Source organism: Bufo gargarizans, chromosome 5 (genome assembly GCF_014858855.1).
Source record: "Bufo gargarizans isolate SCDJY-AF-19 chromosome 5, ASM1485885v1, whole genome shotgun sequence".
NCBI lineage: Eukaryota > Metazoa > Chordata > Amphibia > Anura > Bufonidae > Bufo > Bufo gargarizans.
Window position 1 is genome coordinate 235312027 of NC_058084.1, and position 25045 is coordinate 235337071.

Sequence of the window (25045 nt, forward strand, 5' to 3'; positions counted from 1 at the left end):
CTTCCGTTGCCCATACCTTCTAGACCATGGAGTCACTTGTCTATGGATCTTATTACTGATCTGCCTAATTTGTCTGGAAAAACTGTTATTCTGGTGGTAGTTGATAGTTTTAGTAAAATGGTGCACTTTATATCACTGCCTGACCTACATAATGCTAAAACATTTGCGCAAGTGTTTGTTGACAACATTGTGAAACTTCATGGCATTCCATCTGATGTGATCTCTGATTGTGGGACTCAGTGTGTGTCCAGATTCTGGAAGGTGTTCTGTACTTGGCTGGGGGTACAACTGTCTTTTTCTTCTGCTTTTCATCCTCAGATGAATGGACAGACGGAGCGCACTAATCAGAGTCTGGAGACTTACTTGAAATGAGAACCAGGAGGAGTGGTCTTTGTTTTTGGTAGAGTTTGCCATAAACAATCGTAGACAGGAGTCCACTGGTAAGTCGCCATTTTTTGGGGCATATGGGTTTCACCCGCAATTTGGCACATTCTCTGGTTTGGAAACTTCCGGTATCCCTCAGGAGCAAAGTTTTTTGTCATCATTGTCTTCTATATGGTGGAAAATTCAAAATAACTTGATGAATATGGGCAACATGTGGCTGACAGGAAACGTATGAATGGTCTGGACATAAGTGTGGGTGATTTTGTGTGGCAGTCCACAAGAAATAGTAAGTGGAATGTTACTTCTTGGAGATTGGGTCCAAAGTTTATTGGTCCATATAAGATCACTGGCATTAATAATGCTGTAGCTTTTCTTCTTGAACTTCCTCAGGCTCTGAAAATTCATAATGTGTTTTACAAATCTTTGTTAAGCTAATATTTTGAACCTTTAGAGTTGTCCCCCTTGCCACCCGCTCCAGTCATGGTGGACAGCAGTTTGGAATTCCAGATCGCCAAGATTATTGACTCTGGAGTTCTCCGTAGATCTCTTCAGTATCTTGTTCACTGGAAGGGATATTGACCAGAGGAGAGGATGTGGGTACCGGTATCTGATGTGAATGCCAGTCGTTTGGTGAAAGCCTTTCACAGGTCTCATCCGGATAAGGTTGGTCCTGGGTGCCCGGAAATCACCTGTAGAAGGCAGGGGTACTGACACGGAAGTTCCTGCGACAGGTGGCAGGAGATCGGTGAGACTGGCAGCACGTGGTTTGATCTGACATGTTTTCCGTTTGGATCAAATGACATCTGTGTTGTTTCTGGTGCTTGCCACACCTTCTTTCCCCAGGTGTGGCTATTATGGTCATTTAACCTTCTCTATTTATTGTTGTTTCTCCTGCTATACTATGCGGTTTATAGCTTCTATTGGAGTTGTGGATAGCTGGTGTGTGGATCTCAGCTGAGTTCCTGGTGCTGCCATAGTCACTTGAAGTTAAAGTGTTTTATTTCGCTTTTGTATTTTGTTTGGGTTATTTTGTGTGTTACATTTCCCTGTCATTTGCATTAAGGCCTGAGGGAGACTCCTGTTCATCCTTCCTTTTGGAGGAACAGGTTTTCTCAGTAATTACATTAGTGCCAGGGTCCTATAGGGTTAGAACTCTAGGTTTTCTGGTGTATGAACTCATCTACCTCTGGGGTCTGTTCATACTGGTAGTTAGTCAGGACATTGATTAGGGTTTCCCTAGGAGGTGTCCATCTCCTTTCCCTTGTTTCCAGACCATATTCCTTCACCCCTTTCCCTCCTATGTTCAATATGGCGTTTCCCTCCCACATCTGAACGTGACACCTTGGGTCCAAGAAAGGACAGTACATGATCTTCTAATACTGCACTTTTTGAGCTTCTCTTCATTTTTCAGAAGTGCTGAAAAAAAGAAGTGTAGCTTAGTGGCAGGGGGCATGGTTTAGTGCAGCTGCCACATTTACTATAACTTTTGCCAGAAAGTGGCGGAGGTTATAGCTGAAGTCTACGTTGGCCTGTGGCTGGTTTAGACTTTACTTTCTGGCACACAGCAGGGCAGAGATGCGACTGAATTGTTAAAAGGCTTCTGCCAGCGCAGGGAGATCAAGGATGGATTCGCCAGTCTTGATATATCTCCCACATTCTCTTTAATTTGTACAGCCTTGAGGAAAGAAAGGACATTTTTTACATATGTTTCCGGTTAAATTAAGGCTCCGTGTACCAAGTGGGTGTGAACAAATGAACGCGGCCTCAATGACAGGGAACGACGACAGCCCTAATCTAGAAACTCACCCGCTTTCCCTACCTACTTTCAGTATAAGCCCTACTTGGCAGAAACACCCCTGGACAGCGGTCCCTACTCTAAATAAGGGCAGAGATGGAAAAACACCAACAGACAAACCAACACCAAAGCAGAGTCATACGGAAATGGGTCAGAACCAGATGGGCTACACAGTACAAAACGAGACACAGAGGGTGGTGCAAAGCCAAGTTCAGAAGCACAGAGGAATCAGTACCAAATGAAGGAACCTAGCTAGTGAGCCAAACAAGACTATCACTGGCAATGGTCTATGGCTAGGAAGCAATTTAAATAGGCCGATAAGTCCCTGGATCAGAACCTGATAAATCCATTGACTTGGCACTACATTAGTCAGACAGATTAGTACACAGTAATAGAGCAGCTGATCAATCATCCCACTGCTAAACGCCCCCAGCACACGCCTGCTGTGGGATGAAACACAGCATTGCATCTTGTTACTTATTCATACGACTGTATATTTGTGTCTGCATCTATTCTGTAATTCATGCATCCGTACTTCAGTTCCACAATAAAAATTGAACATGTCCTATTCTTGCCCATTTTTGTGGACAATAATAGGCATTTCTATCATAGGGCTGGCTGTCCCATTCTGAAAAATGTGGAACGCACACGGATGGTATCTGTGTGTTGCGGATCCAAAATTTGCGGACTGCTAAATGGATACAGCCGTTTAAATTAGTCCTAAGGATTTGGCGCGCCCGCGTCGAGGCTGAGGATAGTGCCGTTGGAGCCCTGGCAGGTAAGTTTATAATAGGAAATTCTTCTTGCAGATTTTCCTGTAGTTGGAAAATCAATAGTAAGTGAAAGTAAACATGGCTAGGATAAATATATATCTATCAAATCAAAGGATAACAATAAAAAATAAATAAGGGCAGACTAGGTGAACCATGTGGTCTTTTTCTGCTGGCATAAGTAAATCACTGACTGCAGTGAAGACCATCTCAGCCTGTGAATGTCAGATCAGCATTCACAGCCATTTGCTACCCCACAGTAACAGAAATAGGAAGCAGCAGGGACCCCGACACAGTCAGAACAGAAGTGCAGGGGATCATTAAGGTGAACATAAGTTAGGGTACTTTCACACTAGCATTAAAGTTTTCCGGTATTGAGTTCCATCACAGGGGTTCAATACCGGAAAAAACTGATCAGTTTTATCCTAATGCATTCTGAATGGAGAGCAATCCTTTCAGAATGCATCAGGAAGTCTTCAGTTCAGTCCCTGCAGCATGCATATTTTTTTTACAAAATTCCGGCACACTTTCCGGAATGCCGGATCTGGCATCATTTTCCATTGAAATGCATTAATGCCGGATCCGGCACCAAGTGTTTAGCCAAAACAGATCTGTTTTTAAAAAAAAAAAAAATAAAAAAAAAAAAAAATACCGGATCAGTTTTTCCGGATGACACTGGAGAGACGGATCTGGTGTTTCAATGCATTTATTAGAAGGATCCATCTACAAATGCTATCCGTTTGTACACAGATTTCCAGATCCGGCAGACAGTTCTGGCGACAGAACTGCCTGCCGGATCTTCACAACATATCTTTACAGCATATGCAGGACCTGGGACAGCTTTTTTTTTGCTCATTGCTATACCCCTTTTTAAACGGCATCTGTCAGCAGATTTGTACCTAGTAAACTGCCTGATTTGTTGCATGTGCGCTTGGCAGCTGAAGGCATCTGTGTTGTTCCCATGTTCATATGTGTGCTTTGCTTAGAAGAATTGTTTTATTATATGCAAATAAGACCCTAGGAGCAACAGGGGAGTTGCCGTTAGGCCCCTTTTACAAGAGCGAGTTTTCTGCGCGGCTGCAATGCGTGAAGTGAACGCATAGCACCCGCACTGAATCCTGATCCATTCATTTCAATGGGTCTGTGTACATAAGCGTTGTTTTTCACGCATCACTTCTGCGTTGCGTGAAAATCGCAGCATGTTCTATATTCTGCATTTTTCATGCAACCCTGGACCCATAGAAGTGAATGGGGCTGCGTGAAAAACGCATTGCATCCTCAAGCAAGTGGGTGCGATGTGTTTTTCACTGATGGTTGCTAAGAGATGTTGTCTGTAAACCTTCAGTTTTTTATCACGCGCGTGAAAAACACATCAAAACACATTGCTCCCGCGCGGAAAAAACTGAATGCAATCACAGACAAAACTGACTGAACTTGCTTACAAAATGGTGCGAGTTTCACTGAACTCCGGACCTAATCCGTCACACTCATGAGAAAGTCTCTTGGTGTAATAACAACGCCCCTATTGCTCCTGGAGTTCCATTTGCATATATTAAAACATTTTTCCCAGTAATGGGGACACATTTAAACATGGGACAAAAACAGATGCCTTCATCTGCCAAGAGCACATGCAACAGGTCAGCTTGTTCCATAGGCACAAATCTGCTGACAAATGCCAATAAAAAAAATAGCAAATAGAATGCTGACAGAGTTGATTACTAAAAGATTAAAAGGATAAGGAACTGTGAAACATGTTTGATCACATAATGAGCACTATGCAACAGAACAGATGATGTTACTGTACTGGATGAAAAGCAAACAGCCATAGGAGGTTGCTGACAGCAGAAGGGAAGAGTCAGAGAAGCTGGCTGGGTTGTAATCAAAAGTCAGTGATCAGCTCAGAGAATGGCCAGGGTGAGAATGGGTCTGTACAGCATGTCCATTGGCTGTAAGCTACAAGTCAAAATTATGATATTGTATTAATACAAAATAATATAATAACCTTGAAATAGCAATATACTAAACATCTACTTACGTTCACTGGATGTAAAATCTTGTGATTCAAGAATGCCAGACTCTTGCAAAGATCTAATGCACGAATCAACCAGTTCAAGGCCAGTTGTTAATTCATCCTCTATATCTTTTTGACCCTCTGTAAAACAGAAATTATGATGAGACTAACAATTTACCTTCACTGTTACATTTACAAAATTGTGATCATTGTACACATTTACTTTTACCGTATTTTTCGCATAATAATTTATAAGGAATCGCTCATAAGTATGCAGGGGGGGGGGGGGGCACTGGCTGTACTCACCGCACTCTGGCTGTTCTTCTGGGCCCCGCACTGCACTGTTCTAACTACATACAGCATCAGGATGTAGTGCGTCTTTAGGTCACAATGTAGTGCAGGGCCCGGAAGAAGAACAGGGAGTGGTGAGTGGGCAAGAATTGAGAATAAGCATTTTTGTTATCAATCTAAGAACTAAAGGGACCTAAATGATGTTATTGTTAAAGAGGTCGTCTATTTTCTGGTTACTGTGGTCCAACATGTTTTTGAGATAATTATATGGCACTTACTAATATAGCCCTTGTTTACAAAGTCTTTTTGTGCTCTCTACACAGAGGTCCTGTTCATAAAATGGTGCTGATGGACGATCATGTGACCAGGCAAATCACCTCCATGTGATGACTCCTCCATTCAAATACATTGCACCGTCTGTGTTTGGAGCAGACATCACATGGAGGTGATTCATGTGGTCACATGGTCCTCCATCAGTGGCCATTTTGTGGACAGCACAAAAGACTTAGAAATATAGAAAATGGTGCAGAGTTTCAGCAAAGGCTATATTAGTAAGTGCTATATAAACATCTCACAGACACATTGATAAAGAGTAGCCTGAAAGTGGACCCCTTTAACTGAAAGCATCTGAGAGTAATGCTTGTATTAGACAGCCTGATTTAACAGGCAATTGTCGGGAAGGAAACATTCCTTCCCTGCAAACATCTGCTTCCTGGCGAAGGAGACTGCTGCAATTACATGCAGCGATCTCCTCCTCGGTATAGGGAGGAGCGATCGTAATTGCTCTTCCCTATACTGAATCATTGTTTGCCAGCAGCAGATCACAGCATGACACCAGCAAATAATGATTTTTTAAACTGTCAAAGATTTGGATTGCCCGATAAATTATCAGGCAATTGGCGGCAGCATTAGGCTGCCAGATGATTGCTAACGTTAGCGATCATCTGCTGAACAGCTGGCAGGTGTAATACACCCATAACAACATCACAGCCACAAAGCAAGTGCCTCTGAAAGTGACATCACTACAAGAACTTTCAAGGTTCAGGATATGGGTTCCCATGGTCAGGCACCTAGAGTTTTATAACATATATGGAATGTCATGTCCAACAATTATATACTGTAAGATGGTAAGATGTTATTCCTAAGAAAAAGGAGCTATTCCCAAACCTGCATTTATCAATAAGAATGCAGCCGGGCACAATTTTTGCGGCGTGATCTGTACTTTCATTGATGCCATCCTAGGGTGAGTATGACTTTTTGATCAATTTTATGACAATTTTTGTGGGAGGTGAAGTGAGCAAAAAAAAACTATGAATTGGCCATTTTGACTTCTTTCCATTTCGTTTGCCATATGGGATAAATATTTTTATATTTTAACCCCCTTAAGGACTCGGCCCTATTTCACCTTACGGACTTGGCCATTTTTTTAAAATCTGACCAGTGTCACTTTAAGTGCTGATAACTTTAAAACGCTTTGACTTATCCAGGCCATTCTGAGATAGTTTTTTCGTCACAAATTGTACTTCACGTAAAATGAAGACCAAATTTATGGAAAAATTTGTAAAAAAAGAAATTGCTAATTTCCAAGTTTCAATTTCTCTACTTCTATAATACACAGTAATACCTCCAAAAATAGTTATTACTTTACATTCGCAATATGTCTACTTCATGTTTGGATCATTTTGGGAATGATATTTTATTTTTTGGGGATGTTACAAGGCTTAGAAGTTTAGAAGCAAATCTTGAAATTTTTAAGAAATTTTCTAAAACCCAATTTTTAGGGACCAGTTCAGGTCTGAAGTCACTTTGCGAGCCTTACATAATAGAAACCACCCAAAAATGACCCCATTCTAAAAACTACACCCCTCAAGGTATTCAAAACTGAGTTTACAAACTTTGTTAACCCTTTAGGTGTTCCACAAGAATTCATGGAAAATAGAGATATACAATTTCAAAATTTCACTTTTTTGGCAGATTTTCCATTTTAATAATTTTTTTCCAGTTACAAAGCAAGGGTTAACAGCCAAACCAAACTCAATATTTATGGCCCTGATTCTGTAGTTTACAGAAACACCCCATATGTGGTCGTAAACTACTGAAAAGGCACACGGCAGGGCGCAGAAGGAAAGGAATGCCATACGGTTTTTGGAAGGCAGATTTTGCTGGACTGTTTTTTTTGACACCATGTCCCATTTGAAGCCCCCCTGATACACCCCTAGAGTAGAAACTCCATAAAAGTGACCCCATATAAGAAACTACACCCCTCAAGGTATTCAAAACTGATTTTACAAACATCAGTAACCCTTTAGGTGTTCCACAAGAGTTATTGGCAAATGGAGATGAAATTTCAGAATGTAAATTTTTTGGCAAATGTTCCATTTTAATCCATTTTTCCAAGTAAAAAAGCAAGGATTAACAGCCTAACAAAACTCAATATTTATAGCCCTGATTCTGTAGCTTACAGAATCTGGTCGTAAACAGCTGTACGGGCACACAGCAGGGTGCAGAAGGAAAGGAATGCCATAAGGTTTTTGGAAGGCAGATTTTGCTGGACTGTTTTTTTTGACACCATGTCCCATTTGAAGCCCCACTGATGCACCCCTAGAGTAGAAACTCCCCAAAAGTGGCCCCATTTTAGAAACTACGGGATAGGGTGGCAGTATTGTTGGTACTAGTTTAGGGTACATATTATTTTTGGTTGCTCTATATTATACTTTTTGTGAGGCAAGATAACAAGAAATTGCTGTTTTGCACCATTTTTATTTTTTGTTATTTACAAGATTCATCTGACAGGTTAGATCATGTGATATTTTATAGACCAGGTTGTCACGGACGCAGCGATACCTATTATGTATACTTTTTTTATTTACGTAAGTTTTACATAATGATTACTTTTTTGAAGCAAAAAAAATAATGTTTTAGTGTTTCCATAGTCTGAGAGCCATAATTTTTTTAGTTTTTGGGCGATTACCTTCGGTAGGGTATGATTTTTGCGGGATGAGATGACGGTTTTATTGGCACTATTTTGGGGTGCATGTGACGTTTTGATCGCTTGCTATTACACTTTATGTGATGTAAGGTGAAAAAAAAGGTTTATTTAGCACAGTTTTTTTTTTTTTTTTTACGGTGTTCATCTGAGGGGTTAGGTCATGTGATAGTATTATAGAGCCGGTCGATACAGACGTGGCGATACCTAATATGTATACTTTTTTTTGTTTATGTAAGTTTTACACAATAATATTTTTGAAACAAAAAAAATTATCATTTTTTAGTGTCTCCATATTCTGAGAGCCAAAGTTTTTTCATTTTTTAAGCGATTATCTTAGGTAGGGTCTCATTTTTTGAGGGATTAGATGACGGTTTGATTGGCACTATTTTGGGGTGCATATGACTTTTTGATCGCTCGCTATTACACTTTTTGTGATGTAAGGTGACAAAAAATTGTTTATTTAGCACAGTTTTTATTTTTTTATGGTGTTCATCTGAGGGGTTAGGCCATGTGATATTTTTATAGAGCTGGTCGATACAAACACGGCGATACCAAATATGTATACTTTTTTTTATTTATGTAAGTTTTACACAATAACAGCTTTTTTAAAACAAAATAAATTATGTTTTAGTGTATCCATATTCTGAGCCATAGTTTTTTAATTTTTTGGGCGATTCTCTCAGGTTGGGGCTCATTTTTTGCGGGATGAGGTGACGGTTAGATTGGTTCTATTTTGGTGAGCTTTTTGATTGCTTGCTGTTGTACTTTTTGTGATGTAAGGTGACAAAAAAATTGTTTATTTAGCACAGTTTTTATTTTAATTTTTTATGGTGTTCATCTGAGGGGTTAGGTCATGTGATATGTTTATAGAGTCGGTCAATACAGACACAGCGATACCTAATATACAGTACAGACCAAAAGTTTGGACACACCTTCTCATTCAAAGAGTTTTCTTTATTTTCATGACTATGAAAATTGTAGATTCCCACTGAAGGCATCAACACTATGAATTAACACATGTGGAATTATATACCGTATTTTTCGCCCCATAAGACGCACTTTTTCTTCCCCCAAAATGGGGGAGAAATGCCCCTGCGTCTTATGGGGCGAATGCGTGGAGTTTTACATCGCTGGCAGCGATGTATCAGTGAGCGGGGACTCGGGGAGGGACTGGGAGGAGCTGGGGGCCGGCAATAGCGGCGGGGCGGTGCAGTCAGTGTAGCATAGCACCGCCCCGCCGCTCTGGTATACTAATATAAGAAATCATATTGAAGTAATAGTTATTAAACATGCCCCCCAACTGCTATTACTACCTTCCCTCCTAATCGCTGCTGTAGAATTCAGGCCAGTCGGGCGGGCGGCAGCGTAACTCGTGTCACGTGCCTGCGCCGCCTACTTTATGAATGAAGTAGGCGGCGCAGGCAAGTGACGTCAGTGAGACGCGCCGGCCAGCCGTCCTGCCGGTCTGATTTCTACAGCAGCGATTAGGATGAAAGGTAGTAATAGGAGTTGGGGGGCATGTTTAATAAATATTAATTCAATATGACAACTTATATTTTGTGCGGCGACGGGCGGGGGGGGGGGGTCGACGGTTCAGATTGCGATCTGTGGATGGCACTGTTACAGGGGGGGGGATCTGTGAATGGCACTGTTATGGGCTGGGGGGTCTGTGGATGGCACATATATAACAGTGCCACCCACAGACCCCCCCCCCCAGCCCATAACAGTGCCATCCACGGATCCCCCCTGTAACAGTGTCAGCCACAGACCCCCCCCCCCCTGTAACAGTGCAAGCCACAGATCCCCCCCCCATAACAGTGTCCGTCATCCACAGATCCCCCCATAACAGTGTCCGTCATCCACAGATCCCCCCATAACAGTGTCCGTCATCCACAGATCCCCCATAACAGTGTCTGTCATCCACAGATCCCCCCCATAACAGTGTCCGTCATCCACAGATCCCCCCATAACAGTGTCCGTCATCCACAGATCCCCCCATAACAGTGTCCGTCATCCACAGATCCCCCCATAACAGTGTCCGTCATCCACAGATTCCCCCATAACAGTGTCCGTCATCCACAGATCCCCCCATAACAGTGTCCGTCATCCACAGATCCCCCCATAACAGTGTCCGTCATCCACAGATCCCCCCTATAACAGTGTCCGTCATCCACAGATCCCCCCTATAACAGTGTCCGTCATCCACAGATCCCCCCCATAACAGTGTCCGTCATCCACAGATCCCCCCATAACAGTGTCAGTCATCCACAGATCCCCAGTAATAGTGCCATCCACAGACCACCATTAGTTCCAAACCCACAGCACACCTTTTGGTTAAAAATGTTTTTTTTTCTTATTTTCCTCCCCAAAAACCTAGGTGCGTCTTATGGGCCGGTGCGTCTTATAGGGCGAAAAATACGGTACATAACAAAAAAGTGTGAAACAACTGAAAAATATGTCATATTCTAGGTTCTTCAAAGTAGCTACCTTTTGCTTTGATTACTGCTTTGCACACTCTTGGCATTCTCTTGATGAGCTTCAAGAGGTAGTCACCAGAAATGATCTTCCAACAGTCTTGGAGAAGTTCCCAGAGATGATTAGCACTTGTTGGCCCTTTTGCCTTCACTCTGAAACGTTGAAATTTTTTGGGGGGAAAACTTTATTTTTCACTTCATTTTTTGTCCCACTTTGAGACTTGAACTTTTGGGGGTCTAATCCTTTACAATGCATTCCAATACTTCTGTATTGGAATGCATTGTCTGTATAAGTAATACTGTGTGTATTACTTATACAGCTTCCGGCCTATGAGATCCAGGGGGCTGGATCTCACAGGCTCTTCACCGGAAGGCAGCGCGATGCTTTCCTTAGACATCGCGCTGCCTTCCATGCCATCAGGTACCCCCCACAGCCCCATGGGGACCCGATGGCACCGCCAACCACCGCCGCCACACCAGGTAAAAGCCGCAAACCGCAGGTCTGAATTGACCTGCGGTTTGCGGCGATCGCCAACACGGGGGGGTCACGGGACCCCCCTGCGCATTTAGCCGTGGTGCCTGCTCAATGATTTGAGCAGGCACCATGTTCTGATCACCGCCCGCCGTAGATGACGTACCGATACGTCATGGGTCCTCGAGACTCGGGAACCATGCCGTACCGGTACATCATGGGTCCCTAAGGGGTTAATAATACGGGAGTTTTTGCACACTACTAGTGATGATCGAGCATGCTCGGCTGAACACCTGTTCGAGGGCCATCCTCGAGTCTCCTCCCCGCACGTTTCTTGGCTGCTATGAAGCCAATAAAAGTGCGTAAGTACTGCCCATGTTGGCTACTGGCATTACAGTGATTGGCTAAACAGAACGCGTCATCGGATGCTATATATGTTCAGTTCATTCATGGTCAGGGAGAGCTGAGCATAAGAAGGGACAGAGAGTGTAGGGAATGTAATTGAATATTTTTTTAGTACAAAAACATTTTAGAGACCCAAAAGTCCTTGTAAGGACTATTGTGTGTGACAGCAGCAGTATATGTTTGTAGCACAACCTGCTCTAAATTGTTCAGTGTTAGGCCTCATGCACACGGCCGTTGTTTTGGTCTGCATCCGAGCCGCAGTTTTTGCGGCTCGTATGCGGACCCATTCACTTCAATGGGGCCTCAAAAGATGCGGACAGCACTCCGTGTACTGTCCGCATCTGTTCCTCCGTTTCGTGGCCCCGCAAAAAAGTATAACCTGTCCTATTCTTGTCCGTTTTGCAGACAAGAATAGGCAGTTATATAAATGGCTGTCCGTGTTTTGCAGATCTGAAATTTGTGGACCGCAAAAAAATGGAACGGTCGTGTGCATGTAGCCTTAGGGAGAGCTGTGCATAAGAAGGGACAGACAGTGTAGGGAGTGTAATATAAACTTTTCAGAGACCCAAAAGTCCTTTTAAGGACTATTGTTTGTGACAGCAGCAATATATATTTATAGTGCATCCTACACTAAATACCATGTAATAGGCCGCTGCGGACAGATAAATTATCCGCGTCACATCTCCTGTTTAAAATGTGCGCATCAGTAAAATATCAATGACATCCAGTGCACTTTTTCCATAGAAGGTGTCCGCTGCGGAGAGTTAAATTATCCGCACCACACCTCCTGTTTTAAAATGTGCGCCGCCCTAAAATATCAGTGACATCCAGTGCACTTTTTCCTTAAACGGTGTCTGCTATGCCCAGTTAAGTTATCTGCGCCACAGCTCCTGTTTAAAATGTGCACATCCCTAAAATATCAGTGACATCCAGTGTACCTTTTTCCGTAGACACTGAGAACAGTGACATTACCTGTGGTACCTGTCCTGTATAACTTTTCCTAATCACAAATACCTTTGTAAAAAAATTTTGCGCATACACTTCCAAATCCTATGCTACTGTACGTGTGAAATACTTTCAAGCATATATCACATTTAAAATGAAGAAGGCAAGCAGTAAGGGACAGGAAAGTGGCCATGATGTTGATAGTGCACGCAGAGGCCATGGCCCTGGGCGCAAAGAAACTGTGCCTGCTGCCAGAGCACAAGAAAAACAATCATCCACGATACCTAGCTTCATGTTCCAGTTTGCAGGGCGGCACAGAACACCACTCTTGAAGTCAGACCAGGGCGACCAGATGGTCGGTTGGATTGCAGCAGATAATGCTTCCAGTCGGTTAAGCACCACCCTGTCTTCCACCAAGTCCAGTCTCAGTAGCCAGGAGTCTGGTCAAAACAATCCTCCCCCTGATCCTCCTTCCTCCCACCATGTACAGTCTTGCCAAAAAAGTGATCCCACACTCGGATATTCCGAGGACCTCTTGTCATCGCCATTACTTGATTTGGCCCTCTCACCAAGCACGCTTGAAGAGGGAAATGAGATCTTGTGCCCTGATTCCCAAACTCTTGAGCATCCACAGTCACAAGAACATGACGGTGGGGAACAGCAATTGGTGTTTAATGAGGTGGATGATGATGAGACACAGTTGCCAATGAATTAACCGCAATTACTGTCTCAAGAGGTTGAGGAAGAGGATGAGACACAATTGTCAATCACTGAGGTTGTGGACGATGAGGTCACTGACCCAACCTGCGAAGATGGAAAGCCGAGCGAGGACAGCAGTACAGAGGGGAGGGATCTGCAGCACCACAACAGGCTGGAAGAGACAGTGGGGTGGCAAAAGCAAGAAGGCAGGCCACATCAAAAAGGCCCAAAACTGTTCCACGGTGCATCCCCTTGCGGAAATCTCCCTTGCCAAGAAGTAGATGTTCCGCAGTATGGCGCTTTTTTGAGGAAAACACAGACGACTAAAGAATAGTAGTTTGCAACCTGTGCCATACGAAAATGAGCAGGAACATAAACACTAGCAACCCCACCACCACCAGCATGATCAACCACATGGCATCCAAGCACCGTAATAAGTGGGACGAACGCCTGAGTGTACAATCTGTGCCTGCAGGTCACACCACTGCCTCTTCTTCACGTATGTTACGTGCTGGCCAATCCCCTGTCGAAGGCGCAGATCCTGGCCCGGATGCCTCCCGCCCTTCACCTAGACCTTCTCAAGCACCATCAGAGACCACATCCACTTCCCTGTCCCAGCACAGCATCCAAATGTCCTTACCCCAGGCCTTTGAACGCAAGCGAAAATACCCAGCCACCCACAGGACATAGCACTAAATGAGCAGCTTTCCAAATTACTGGCCCTGAAAATGTTGCCATTTAGGCTTGTGGACACTGAGGCCTTCCACAGTCTGATGTCGGCGGCTGTCCCGTGTTACACAGTACCCTGCCGCCACTATTTTTTCAAGGTGTGCCGTGCCCGCCTTACACCAACATGTGTCCCGTAACATCACACGTGCTCTGACCAACGCAGTACCTGGGAAGGTCGACTTAACCACGGACACATAGACAAGTGCATTCGGCCAGGGACGCTACATTTCCCTGATGGCACACTGGGTGAAATGTTGTGGAGGACAGAAGCAAGTCATACCCTGGGATGGCACAGGTGCTACCGACGCCAAGGATTGCGGGCCCTACGTCGATCAGGGTTTCCGCCAGCACCTACTTTAGTGGCTCCAAACCCCATTTCTCCCCCTCCACCTCCTCTACTTCCACCTCCGATTTATCCGCATGCAGCACCAGTCAATCATCAGTCGGTAGCTGGAAGCAGTGTAGCATTGCAGTGGGGAAGCGGCTGAAGCTGATATGCTTAGGGGACAAACAGCACACCGCTGCGGAGCCGTGGCAGGGGATAAGAGACCAGACTTAGACTCAACCTACAACCAGGAATTGTTGTGTCTGATAATGGTCATAATTTGGTGGTGGTTTTGGAGCTCGGCAAGCTCAGACACATCCCATGTCTATCCCACGTGTTCAAACTTGTGGTTCAGGGGTTTCTCAAAACCTACCCTAATTTGCCTGAGCTACTGGTGAAAGTGCACCACGTGTGTGCACATTTCCGCAAGTCATTGACCGCTTCAGCCGGTCTGTCAACGCTGCAGCAGCTCTTGAAATTGCTAGCTCACTGGCTTTTGTGCGACGTGAGGACGCGCTGGTACTCCACGTTCCACATGTTGGCCAGGCTTTGTGAGCAGCAGATGGCAGTAGTGGAATACCAGTTGCAACATTGTCGGCGCCTTTCTAGTCATCTTCCACTATTCACAAGCGAGGAGTGGGCATGGATGTCTGTCCTCTGTGAGGTTTTAAGACACTTTGAGGAATCAACACAGATGGTGAGCGGCGATAACGCTATTATCAGCATAACCATCCCACTTCTGTGTCTACTCAAATGCTCGCTGCTCACAATTAAGGATGACGCTTTGCATGTGGAAGATGAGGAAATTGGGGAAGACATTACACAGGGTGATAGCCAGACCACACTCAGTTTGTCTTCTTAGCGCAAATTAGACGATGGAGAGGAGGAGGAGCAGGAGACTGTTGCCTCCAAGACTTCCCTGTCGTCATCAGGAGGATCAGTCAATCTCCTCATCCTCTTCCTCCTCTTCCATGGGTACTTTTACACGGTCAGCTTACCTAAAGGCCCTCATATATGTTTTAGGGGGTCAGCTCACCTGCAGGCCCTTGCATATAATGTTTTACAGGGTCAGCTCACCAGCAGGCCTGCACCTAATTATACCTAATAGGTAATTTGCGAGCATATTGCCTTGCTTGGATGTGGTAGCCATAGCTGTTTCTCAGGCTCCCTCTCCGGAATCAAAACCCTGTTTCCACATTATCCGTAGTCACCATGGTTTGCGCTGACAATAACTTCGAAAGTTGATAGGCCAGACATCCGATTGGATCGTCGCCGTCACAGGGACGTGCGATCGGCCCCAAGTCATCTAGCGTTACTAAAGCGGCAGCAGGCCCTCACCCATAATGTTTTAGGTGGTCAGATCAGCAGGCCCTTGCTCCAAATGTTTTTGAGGGTCACCAGCAGGCCATCCATCATACTTTTTCAAGGCTGTGTATGATGCCCTCCTTTATGTGTAACAAAGGGTGTATTGTAGTGCCTCTTCCTTGTAATTTTTGGCAGCATTTGCACTTTATATACAAGTAAATATACAGGAAAGAATGTTTCCTAACAATTTTTCATCTAAAATAGATTTTATCTTCGGTTTGGTGCGTACTATTGTCAGTCTGTAAAAGTGGCGTACTACTCGGACAACATCGTTCCCAGCATTGACCTGGGAGTCCAAGATGCGTCCAGACATCCTCCCCATGCTGTTCCTGAACCATTTTGGTGGTATTTCCATCAATTTCTGACCTATTCCTATGAACCAGGCACCCTTCCCTCTTTAGAGCAGGGGGTGCCTGATTATTATTTTTTTAAATACACTCTTTATTGGAGTCTATACATTGAAATTTGTATATAATAGTAATGTATTACAGTGATTTCATGTACAATGCAGTACATGTTATTTAGTACATTTTGTTGAGTGTTATACAAAAATTAACAAACAAACAGGTTATCCCTATTGACCAACAAGGAAACTTCCCTCCCTCCCTTAGGTGCCTATCCTGTCTACTTGAGTTCTGATTTCCATTAGTCAACCTGTAGCCTTACTAACTGGTTTGCAATCTTTTTATTCAGGTACCATTCTGAATTTATAAATGGCGTAATTATTATTTATAAATGGCGTCATTACTTCCTTCAATGAAGTCTGCAAAAACAATTCTAATAAAATGTTCCCATCTGTGAAAGAATATGTTTATGTGTTTTCCTTTTAATCTTTCTGCTTCTGTTTTCTCCTTCTCATAACATAATTTGACCTGCGCAAACACATCGTTTTGTGAAGATACACTAGAGTTTAGCCATTCTCTAAAGAGGCCAGAATCAGTAAATGTATTAGAGGAGAAATTTTGGACCCCTCTGGAGCCACATGAAATAATAGTAGATCAGGATTCGGAGCTACCGACGCCTTAAGATGGTATTCAATTTGGTGTCTGATCATGCTCCAATATTTATCCATTTCTGGACAAGACCAAATGCCATGTAATAAATCAGAGCCCTTTAGGTGACATTTAGGACATTTATTTAATCTGCCCTGTGATGGAGTGTGTGAAGTAAATTGGAACCCATAAATAGTTTTGTGTATCATCCAAAAAAGAGTTTCCCTCCACGTCTTATTAGGAGTTACTTGTCTTATTTTATTCCATCCTTGTAGATTAGTATTCCTAATATCTATGGATGGGAAATCCTTCCTCCATTGGGAAAATAATTGTTCTGCAGAGTGAGTATGTTTTTTGTCTCTAATTCCCACATATAACTCTGAAACAGATTTTTTTCCTCCTATCATTGCCTATTAGAGAGTCAAAGTCATTGTTGTTCATCTCTTTAGGAAGATTTAACACCCTTTGATTAAGAAACCCCTGGACTTGAAAATAAGCCAATAAATGTTTAGCCTTCTCCAAATGGTATTTTTATGTGATCTCTGAGTAAGAGTAATATCTTTTGTCCTGTGTGTTCCACATATCACTCACCGTTTTAATCTTCCTGTTTTTTCCAATGTGTGAAATGTTTAGTGTCTATACCTGGTGGAAATTCTGGGTGTCCCCAAATGTCCATATACTTTGAAAGCATAAAAGTAATATCAAAGATTTTGCGAGTCGCCTTCCAAGCCACAACAGTAACTCTAACCAATAGACTATGTTTTACGGGAAGGGGAATTAAACTATATTTGGTATGCAGCAAAGCAGATAAGCTCCAAGGATGTACCAATTGTGCTTCTAAGGAGATATTCAAATAGTACTCCATTCCGAATATCCAATCCGAACATTGCCTCATAAGGCTGTCCAGGTTATAACATCTCAAGTCTGGGAAATTTAGCCCCCCCATATTTTTGGGCAATTGAAGCTTAGTTAGCGAGATCCTGACCTTTTTTCCACCGCATAGAAAGGACCTAAATGCTGACTCTAAAGCTGCTATGTCAGAGTGTCAGTAGGACAGGGATGGTTTGCATGGGATAAAGAAGCTTTGAAATGCTCATCATTTTTAACAATTGGCTTCTACCACCTAATGAAAGTGGAAATTTCATCCACCTCTCTATATCAGTTAGGATTTTCTTGAACAAAGGAGGGTAATTTAGCATATACAAGGATTCAGGATTTCTACCTATGTGGATGCCCATGTATTTTATGGATTTGGAAGCAATTTTGATGGGTAATCCCAGGCTTTGCCCGGGTGATCCTTCCCAGGAACAGAATCTCACATTTATCTGTGTTAACCTTAAAACCTGATTCATTACCAAACTCAGTTAGAAGTTGGAACAGGTATATTATATCCCTAAGTGGGCATTCTAAAAAGACCAATAAGTCATCTGCAAATAGAACGTGTTTGACTTTCCGTTTACTTATGGTTACACCTTCCATATCATTGTCTTGTTCGATCTTTCGGGATAGAGGTTCAATGGCCAAGTTAAAGATGAGTGGAGATAGTGGACAACCCTGTCTTATCCCTTTATTCATGATGATGGGGCTATAAATTAAACCAGGGGTATGCACTCTCGCTTGAGGAGTAAATTGCCTTAAGGTATTGTCTGAATGGACCTATAAATCCTATTGCATTCAATACCTCATTCATCCATGCCCAGTCTATATTATCAAAAGCTTTTTCAGCATCAATGGTGACAATATCTGGGGAAGGATGTGATTTAGGTCTCAACTTGACCTCGTCAAGTACTGCTAGGACTTTCCTTATATTGGTGACTGCTGCCCTCCCCTGAACAAAATCCACCTGAGCAGTGGATATTAGCCGCGGCAGAATGTTAGCTAATCTATCAGCTAGTATTTTGGACGCTATTTTAATATCAGTGTTGATTAGTGAAATTGGTCAGTAAGAGGCTGCCAATGTTGGATCTTTACCGGGTTTCGACAATACTTTGATATATGCTGTATTAGTAAGAGTAGGTATGTTCGAGCCTTGCATGTAACCAGAGTATAATTGGGATAGTAATGGAGCTATTTCCATTGCCAAAATGCGGAAGAATTCCCACTGAACCCATCGGGGCCAGGACCTTTACCTAACGCCAGTTTAATAATAACACTTGTGACTTCACCCACCATAATAGGGGAGTTTAACAAAAAAATTTCCTCCTCCGTCAACACCGTTAACTGTATTGTTTTTAACCAGTCTGCTTTATTAACATCTGGTTTGGAGTGGGGCTGGTATAAATTGTGATAATAATCCCTCAGGATCTCATTTATTTATTTTGGGTGAGATTTCATCTCCTCCCTGCTTATCTTCAAGTGATAAAACGTTGGTAAGAGGTCTTTGTCCCTTAGCTAATCTAGCCAGTAATTTACCTGCTTTATTTCCATGTCTATATAGGTGTGATTCCCAAAGCGATTGGGCAAGAGCTTCCCCTTTCTGCAGCCATATCTTGTAGTCCTGTTTAGCTCGTCTCAAGATTTGTTGTAACAAAGGAGAAGGAGTTACTGGACATGACGTATAAGCTTCTCTCAGCTTCTAGCTTAAGCTAGTATATTTTTTGTTTAACAGTTTTCTTTTTATTGAACATATATGCCATTATTTTTCCCCTTAACACCGTCTTCACCGCATCCCAAAGAAGTTGTAGATTATCTGTGACCTCATTATCTTGTTTGTACTCTAACCACCATCCTCGTAACTGTTCTTTAAAATCCTCATCTTGTATATGAGTTGATGGGAATCGCCACAAGAAATCGCTTCCCCTAGGGATATTATTTGTAAATTGGATTGAGACTGGGGAGTGGTCAGATATAATCATGTCTTATATGTTAGGGTCTGAAATTCAGCCTATTCCCCCTGTATTAATAAAAATTTAATCTATGTGTGACCAAGATTGAAGCGCGTGCGAAATAAAAGTGTATTCCCTGCCTTCTGAATTAAGGGAGCACCAAGTGTCTGTTAGATTTGTGTCTTTCATATATTGTCATAGATTTAGGTCATGGTGGTCCTGTTTTATCCCTATTCCTCTTCCTCGTTTCCTATCCTCCTTCTAATCCACTACTGCATTCATATCCCCAGCTATAATTCTGTTTTCTGTGTTATTGCTTGCTACTGTTCCACTAAGTGTTTTAAAGAAATCTGAGTTTGATTCATTGGGGGCCATATATATTATAAATACTAACATCACCCCCTGGTGAGGATAAACTTGTGTGAGATTCTGCCCCAAGTATCATGCGAGTGCTCCAGTACCACAAAAGGGAGGCCTCCCCTTAATAATGTTATTACTCCGGCTTTTTATTCCAATTAGCTCCTGACCCATAAATATACCCCGCCCAACCACGTTTTAGTCTAGTAAAATCTTCTTGCGACAGGTGAGTTTCCTGAAGGAGAGCTATATCTGCCCCTAGCCATTTCAGGTGTTTCAGAACCATCCTGCATTTGTTGGGGGATCGTAAGCCTTTGATATTCCAGGACACTATTTTCAAATGGGTAGCCATTAAGGAAGACTTGTGTTGATTTGTAAGAGTTTGCAAACAGGACCAATAGAGCACCTAATTTCCCCCAAATCCCCAAACTTTCGCCCAGTTTTAACCCCAACTACTGGAGGAATCCCTTTAACCTTAATGGTTCCGACTTCTCTTTTTTCCAACTGAGAGGAAGTCATGATCTAAAAGCGAAAGATTCTGTTTCCCGCATTGCATCATTAAACATATAAAACTTAACATATTAAGAATAACTTGACCTATTACATCGAAAGTTCTACCTTGTTCCACCATTTGACACCCTCTTATAATTTTAACACCATAGAGGATCTCTCTAATAATAGCTAGACTATCATCATAAGGCCTCATGCACACGACCGTTGTTGTGTTCCATGTCCGTTGTTCCGTTTTCCGTTATTTTCTGCGGACCCATTGACTTTCAATGGGTCCGTTGAAAACTCGGATAATGCACCGTTTGTCATCCGCGTCCGTGATCCGTGTTTTCAGTCCATCAAAAAAATAGGACCTGTCCTATTTTTTTCACGGACAATGGTTCGCGGACCCATTCAAGTCAATGGGTCCGTGAAAAAACACGGATACACACAAGATTGTCATCCGCGTCCGTGATCCGTGTCCGTTTTTTTTCCTATCATTTGCAAGGCAAACTTGACTTAGATTTTTTTTTACTTTCCTTCATGTCTGGTGATCCTCCAAAAATCAAGGAAGACACACGGAAACAAAAACGGAAATTGATCACGGAACAACGGAACCCTGTTTTGCGGACTGTGAAAAAATACTGTCGTGTGCATGACGCCTACGTGTAAGATTAGCTTGTCTGTGAGATCAATATATAACGGCTTTCACCCTGTGGGCTATAATAAAATACTTATCGTCCCATTAGCTTGAATAGTGGGATTGTCAACCCAATTCTTTCGTCAATGGCGATGGTGACCCTTGTTCAAAATTAAATGTCAGTCTCTTGTTGAGGAGGTCCGCTTCAGGCTTGTTTTTCATAGATTGGCAGAATGGGGTGGCTCTACTATTCAATGGGGATGGTGCTCAATATCTCAGTGTGAACTCTACATACCAAAGGGTTATTATAAAGAGATAGTTAAGGAAGATATGGCACTCATATATCTGGAAGACTGCTCAAACATTTAATTTTATTATATTCAAATTTTGTAATGTTCCACAGGTCACAAATATTAAAAAGTCATAAATCTAAAGTAATCATACAAGATACGTAAATTGTACAAAAAAAAATTATAAAACACACAATAATTACACCATCAATGATTAAAACATCACTAAAATGGCAATTGGATATGTAAATAACTGAGGTATAGGATAACTGATTGAGCCTATATGCCTAACAGCAAATAATAAGTCCACCACAATGTAATCTGATCATAGAATATTATGATCGTTCGAGCAGACTTTTCGATCAAACCATCAACATATATTCGATAACCACAATTAATATGTCCACCACAATATACTCTGGTTGGCAAATGTAATGATCGTTCAGGCCGGATTTTCGATCAGATGATCACCAGGTATTCGGCATATTGTGTCAGTATATTGTGTCCACCAGAAGGAGGAGAAGGAGCAGTAAGCTCCGAAACGCGTATGGGGTACTTTGAGGTAGTCGTACTCATACAAAGCTAGCTAAAAGGATCCTAAAAACTACAAGAGCTCTGGAGTATCTTTAACTTTTGAAAAAAGCCGCAGCCTCCCATTCCCGCCATCGGACACCACGTCCAATGCCGATGAGAATCGAGCGGGAGAGTCAGCGAGCGCGAGTGACGTCACCGGAAGTGACGAACAGCTATAGCAGCTGATAGAGAGAACACACAGCCCTGTGAGCGGGAACAACGCACGTGGATACCACCCGCCCGCCAGGAGCCGCTTACCAACCTACCCCTGATCCATAGGAGGGTAACGTACTTGCTGAATTAGCAACTCTTATAATACTATTATCGCTGGATAACTGTGAACACAATCACTAACTGGAGGTGAACACCTCATCTATCTGAAACAAAGTGTGCAAAACCAGATTGAATTGAACATCACCATATCCCCTAAAGGGGACCCCCACTTCTCACTTATACATGTCCTCCTTGTGACATCTTTGGACTTGAGACTTGATACCTAAACCCACCTCCAATAGGTCTATAAGTTTTTTCCTATATTATTACCATCCTATTTGGACATTCTAATTGTGGCTTTTTACTTGTGTATTTTACTGTACGTGCATTTGATAGTATATTATGCACATTTTATATTACTAGGAGTACGCCATTTTTAGACCTAAGATTTTTTTACCATTACAAATAATAAAACGCTCTTTTTTCCATGCACGACCTATAATTAGAGTGCCGTCCCTATACTTTATCCTTTAATCCCTCACATACAAGCGTTGGGTACGCTTTGTTTGGATAGAGCACCTTACTCCATCTTTTGGGCTATAGTGAGCCGCCCTATATTGATTTCTCCAATTTACGTATCTTGCATGATTACTTTAGATTTATGACTTTTTAATATTTGTGACCTGTGGAACATTACAAAATTTGAATATAATAAAATTAAATGTTTGAGCAGTCTTCCAGACACTTGTTCTTCATAGAAGCTGCTGGTTCCTCTTTGTAAGTGAGAGCTGGAATCGATTTTGCAAGTGTGTGAGAGTCCATCAGTAATCGCGTTGCTTCCTCTGGATCAGTGAAGGTCATTGACCTCCCATCGGGGTAATAAATCTTCAGAGTGGAAGGGAAGAAGCGCAAAGCGAGTCTGTTTTTTAAAGATCATGGAACAGATGGGTGTGAACGCTCTCCTGCACTTTGTCACCTCCGCGGAGAAGTCTCCAAACAATAGGACTCTGTGGTCTCTTACAATGATTGTGTTGCCTCCCTGCTTGTAAGCTCTTAAGATTGCCACTTTATCTGTGTAGTCTAAGTACTTCACAAAAACTTGGCGCGGTCTGTTATTGCGAGTTGGGGATGCAGATGGCCCCGGTCATCTGGAAATGGTGTCAGACATCTTAGCAGGACCAACTCGATGCACCGTCTCCACTTTGCAGAGCAAAGATATTCCCAGGGCTGAAGGTATTTCTTGTTCGCAGATGGAAATTAGCTCTCAAGCCAGAATATTTTCCGGCATTCCCATTATGCGGAGATTGCTCCTTCTGGAGCGATTTTCCAGATCGTCTACATGTAAAAGTAATTTTATCTTTTTAGGAGGTTAGAAGGTTTAGAATTTTAGAAGAAATTTTTCAAATTTTCAACAAAATTTCCAAAACAATTTTTTAAGCACCAATTCATTTATAAAGTGATTTTGAGGGGCTTATATAATAGTAACCTCCCATAAGTGTCCCAATTTTTAGAAACTACACCCTTAAATTATTCAAAACTGATGTTACAAACTTTGTTAACCCTTGAGGTGTATCACAAGAATTAAAGGAAATGAAGGTAAAATTTAAAAATGTCATTTTTATTTTTTATGTTAATCAATTTTTTTCTTGCAAAATATGATCCACACCATCAGGTGAACGCCGTAAAAAAATAAAAAAAATAAACAGTGCCAAAACACCCATTTTCTGGTCACCTTGCCTGACAAAAAGTTTAATACCAAGCGATCAAAAAGGTGTATGTACCTCAAAATGCTACTAATCAAATTGTCATCTCATCTTGAAAAAAAATGAGACTCTACCTAAGACAATCACCCAAAAAATACTAAAAATTTGTCTCTGAGAAAAAAATTATAAAAAAAACTGTGCCAAAAACACACATTTTTGTCACATTGTTTCCCAAAAAGTGTAATACCAAGTGATCAAAAAGTCGTATGTACCCCAAAATGGCACCAATCAAACATTCATCTCATCCCGCAAAAAAAGAGACCCTACCTAACAGAAATAGAAATATGGCTCTCAGAACATGGCAACACAAAAACAAGATTTTATGCTATTCAAAAATGCTTTCACTGTGTAAAACTTAACTAAAATAAAAATAATAGACATATTAGGGATCGCTGCTGCTGTATCAACCTGCTCTATAAACATATCACATGATGATATAATCTGTCACGTGAAAGCTGTAAAAATAAAATAAACAAAAACGATGCCAGAACAGTCATTTTTTGTCACTTTGAGTGATCAAAAAGTCATTTATATCCCAAAATGGTACCAATGAAAATGTCACCTCATCCTGCAAAAAATGAACCCTAAAATAAAATAAAAAAAATCGACCCAAATAAATTACATTTTTTAATTTCACCTCTATTTTCCTTTTAATTCTTATTGGAAGTTTGTAAGATCAGTTTTGAATAGTTTTCTAAAATTGGGTCATTTATCGGTGGTTTCAATTACGTAAGCCCCTCAAAATCGCTTTATAACTGAATTGCTTAAAAAAATGGTTTTGGAAATTCTGTTGGAAATTTGAAAAATTGCTTCTAAAATTCTAAGCCTTCTAACATCCTAAATTTTTTTAATGACATTTACAAAATGATGCCAACATAAAGTAGACATATGGAAAATGCAAAGTAATAACTATTTTGTGAGGTATCACTATCTGCCATAAAAATCTGAGAAATTCATATTTAGAAAATATTGAATTTTTCCAAATTTTCTCTAATTTTAGGATTTATATTTTTTTATAAAGGTAAAACATATAGACTCAAATTTATCACTAACATGAATAACAATGTGTCACAAGAAAACAATCTTAGAATAGCTTGGGTAAGAAAAAAACGTTCCAAAGTTATTACCACATAAAGTGAAACATGTAATTTGCAAAAATTGGTCTGGGATTTAAGGTGAAAAGTGGCGTGGTACTGAAGGGGTTAAGGGTACTTTGGTTTATGGAAGAATATTAATAGCATTGAATTGA

General features: G+C 41.8%; 1 protein-coding gene across 1 annotated transcript in view; it reads right to left on the reverse strand.

The window, feature by feature from the left end:
- Positions 1 to 25045, reverse strand: part of CTNND2 (catenin delta 2) — a 1220390-nt gene that overhangs the window by 1150379 nt on the left and 44966 nt on the right. The window contains exon 4 of the mRNA XM_044295464.1: positions 4985 to 5101. Coding sequence (XP_044151399.1) covers positions 4985 to 5101 — 117 coding nt within the window. The remainder of the gene's footprint in view (positions 1 to 4984; positions 5102 to 25045) is intronic.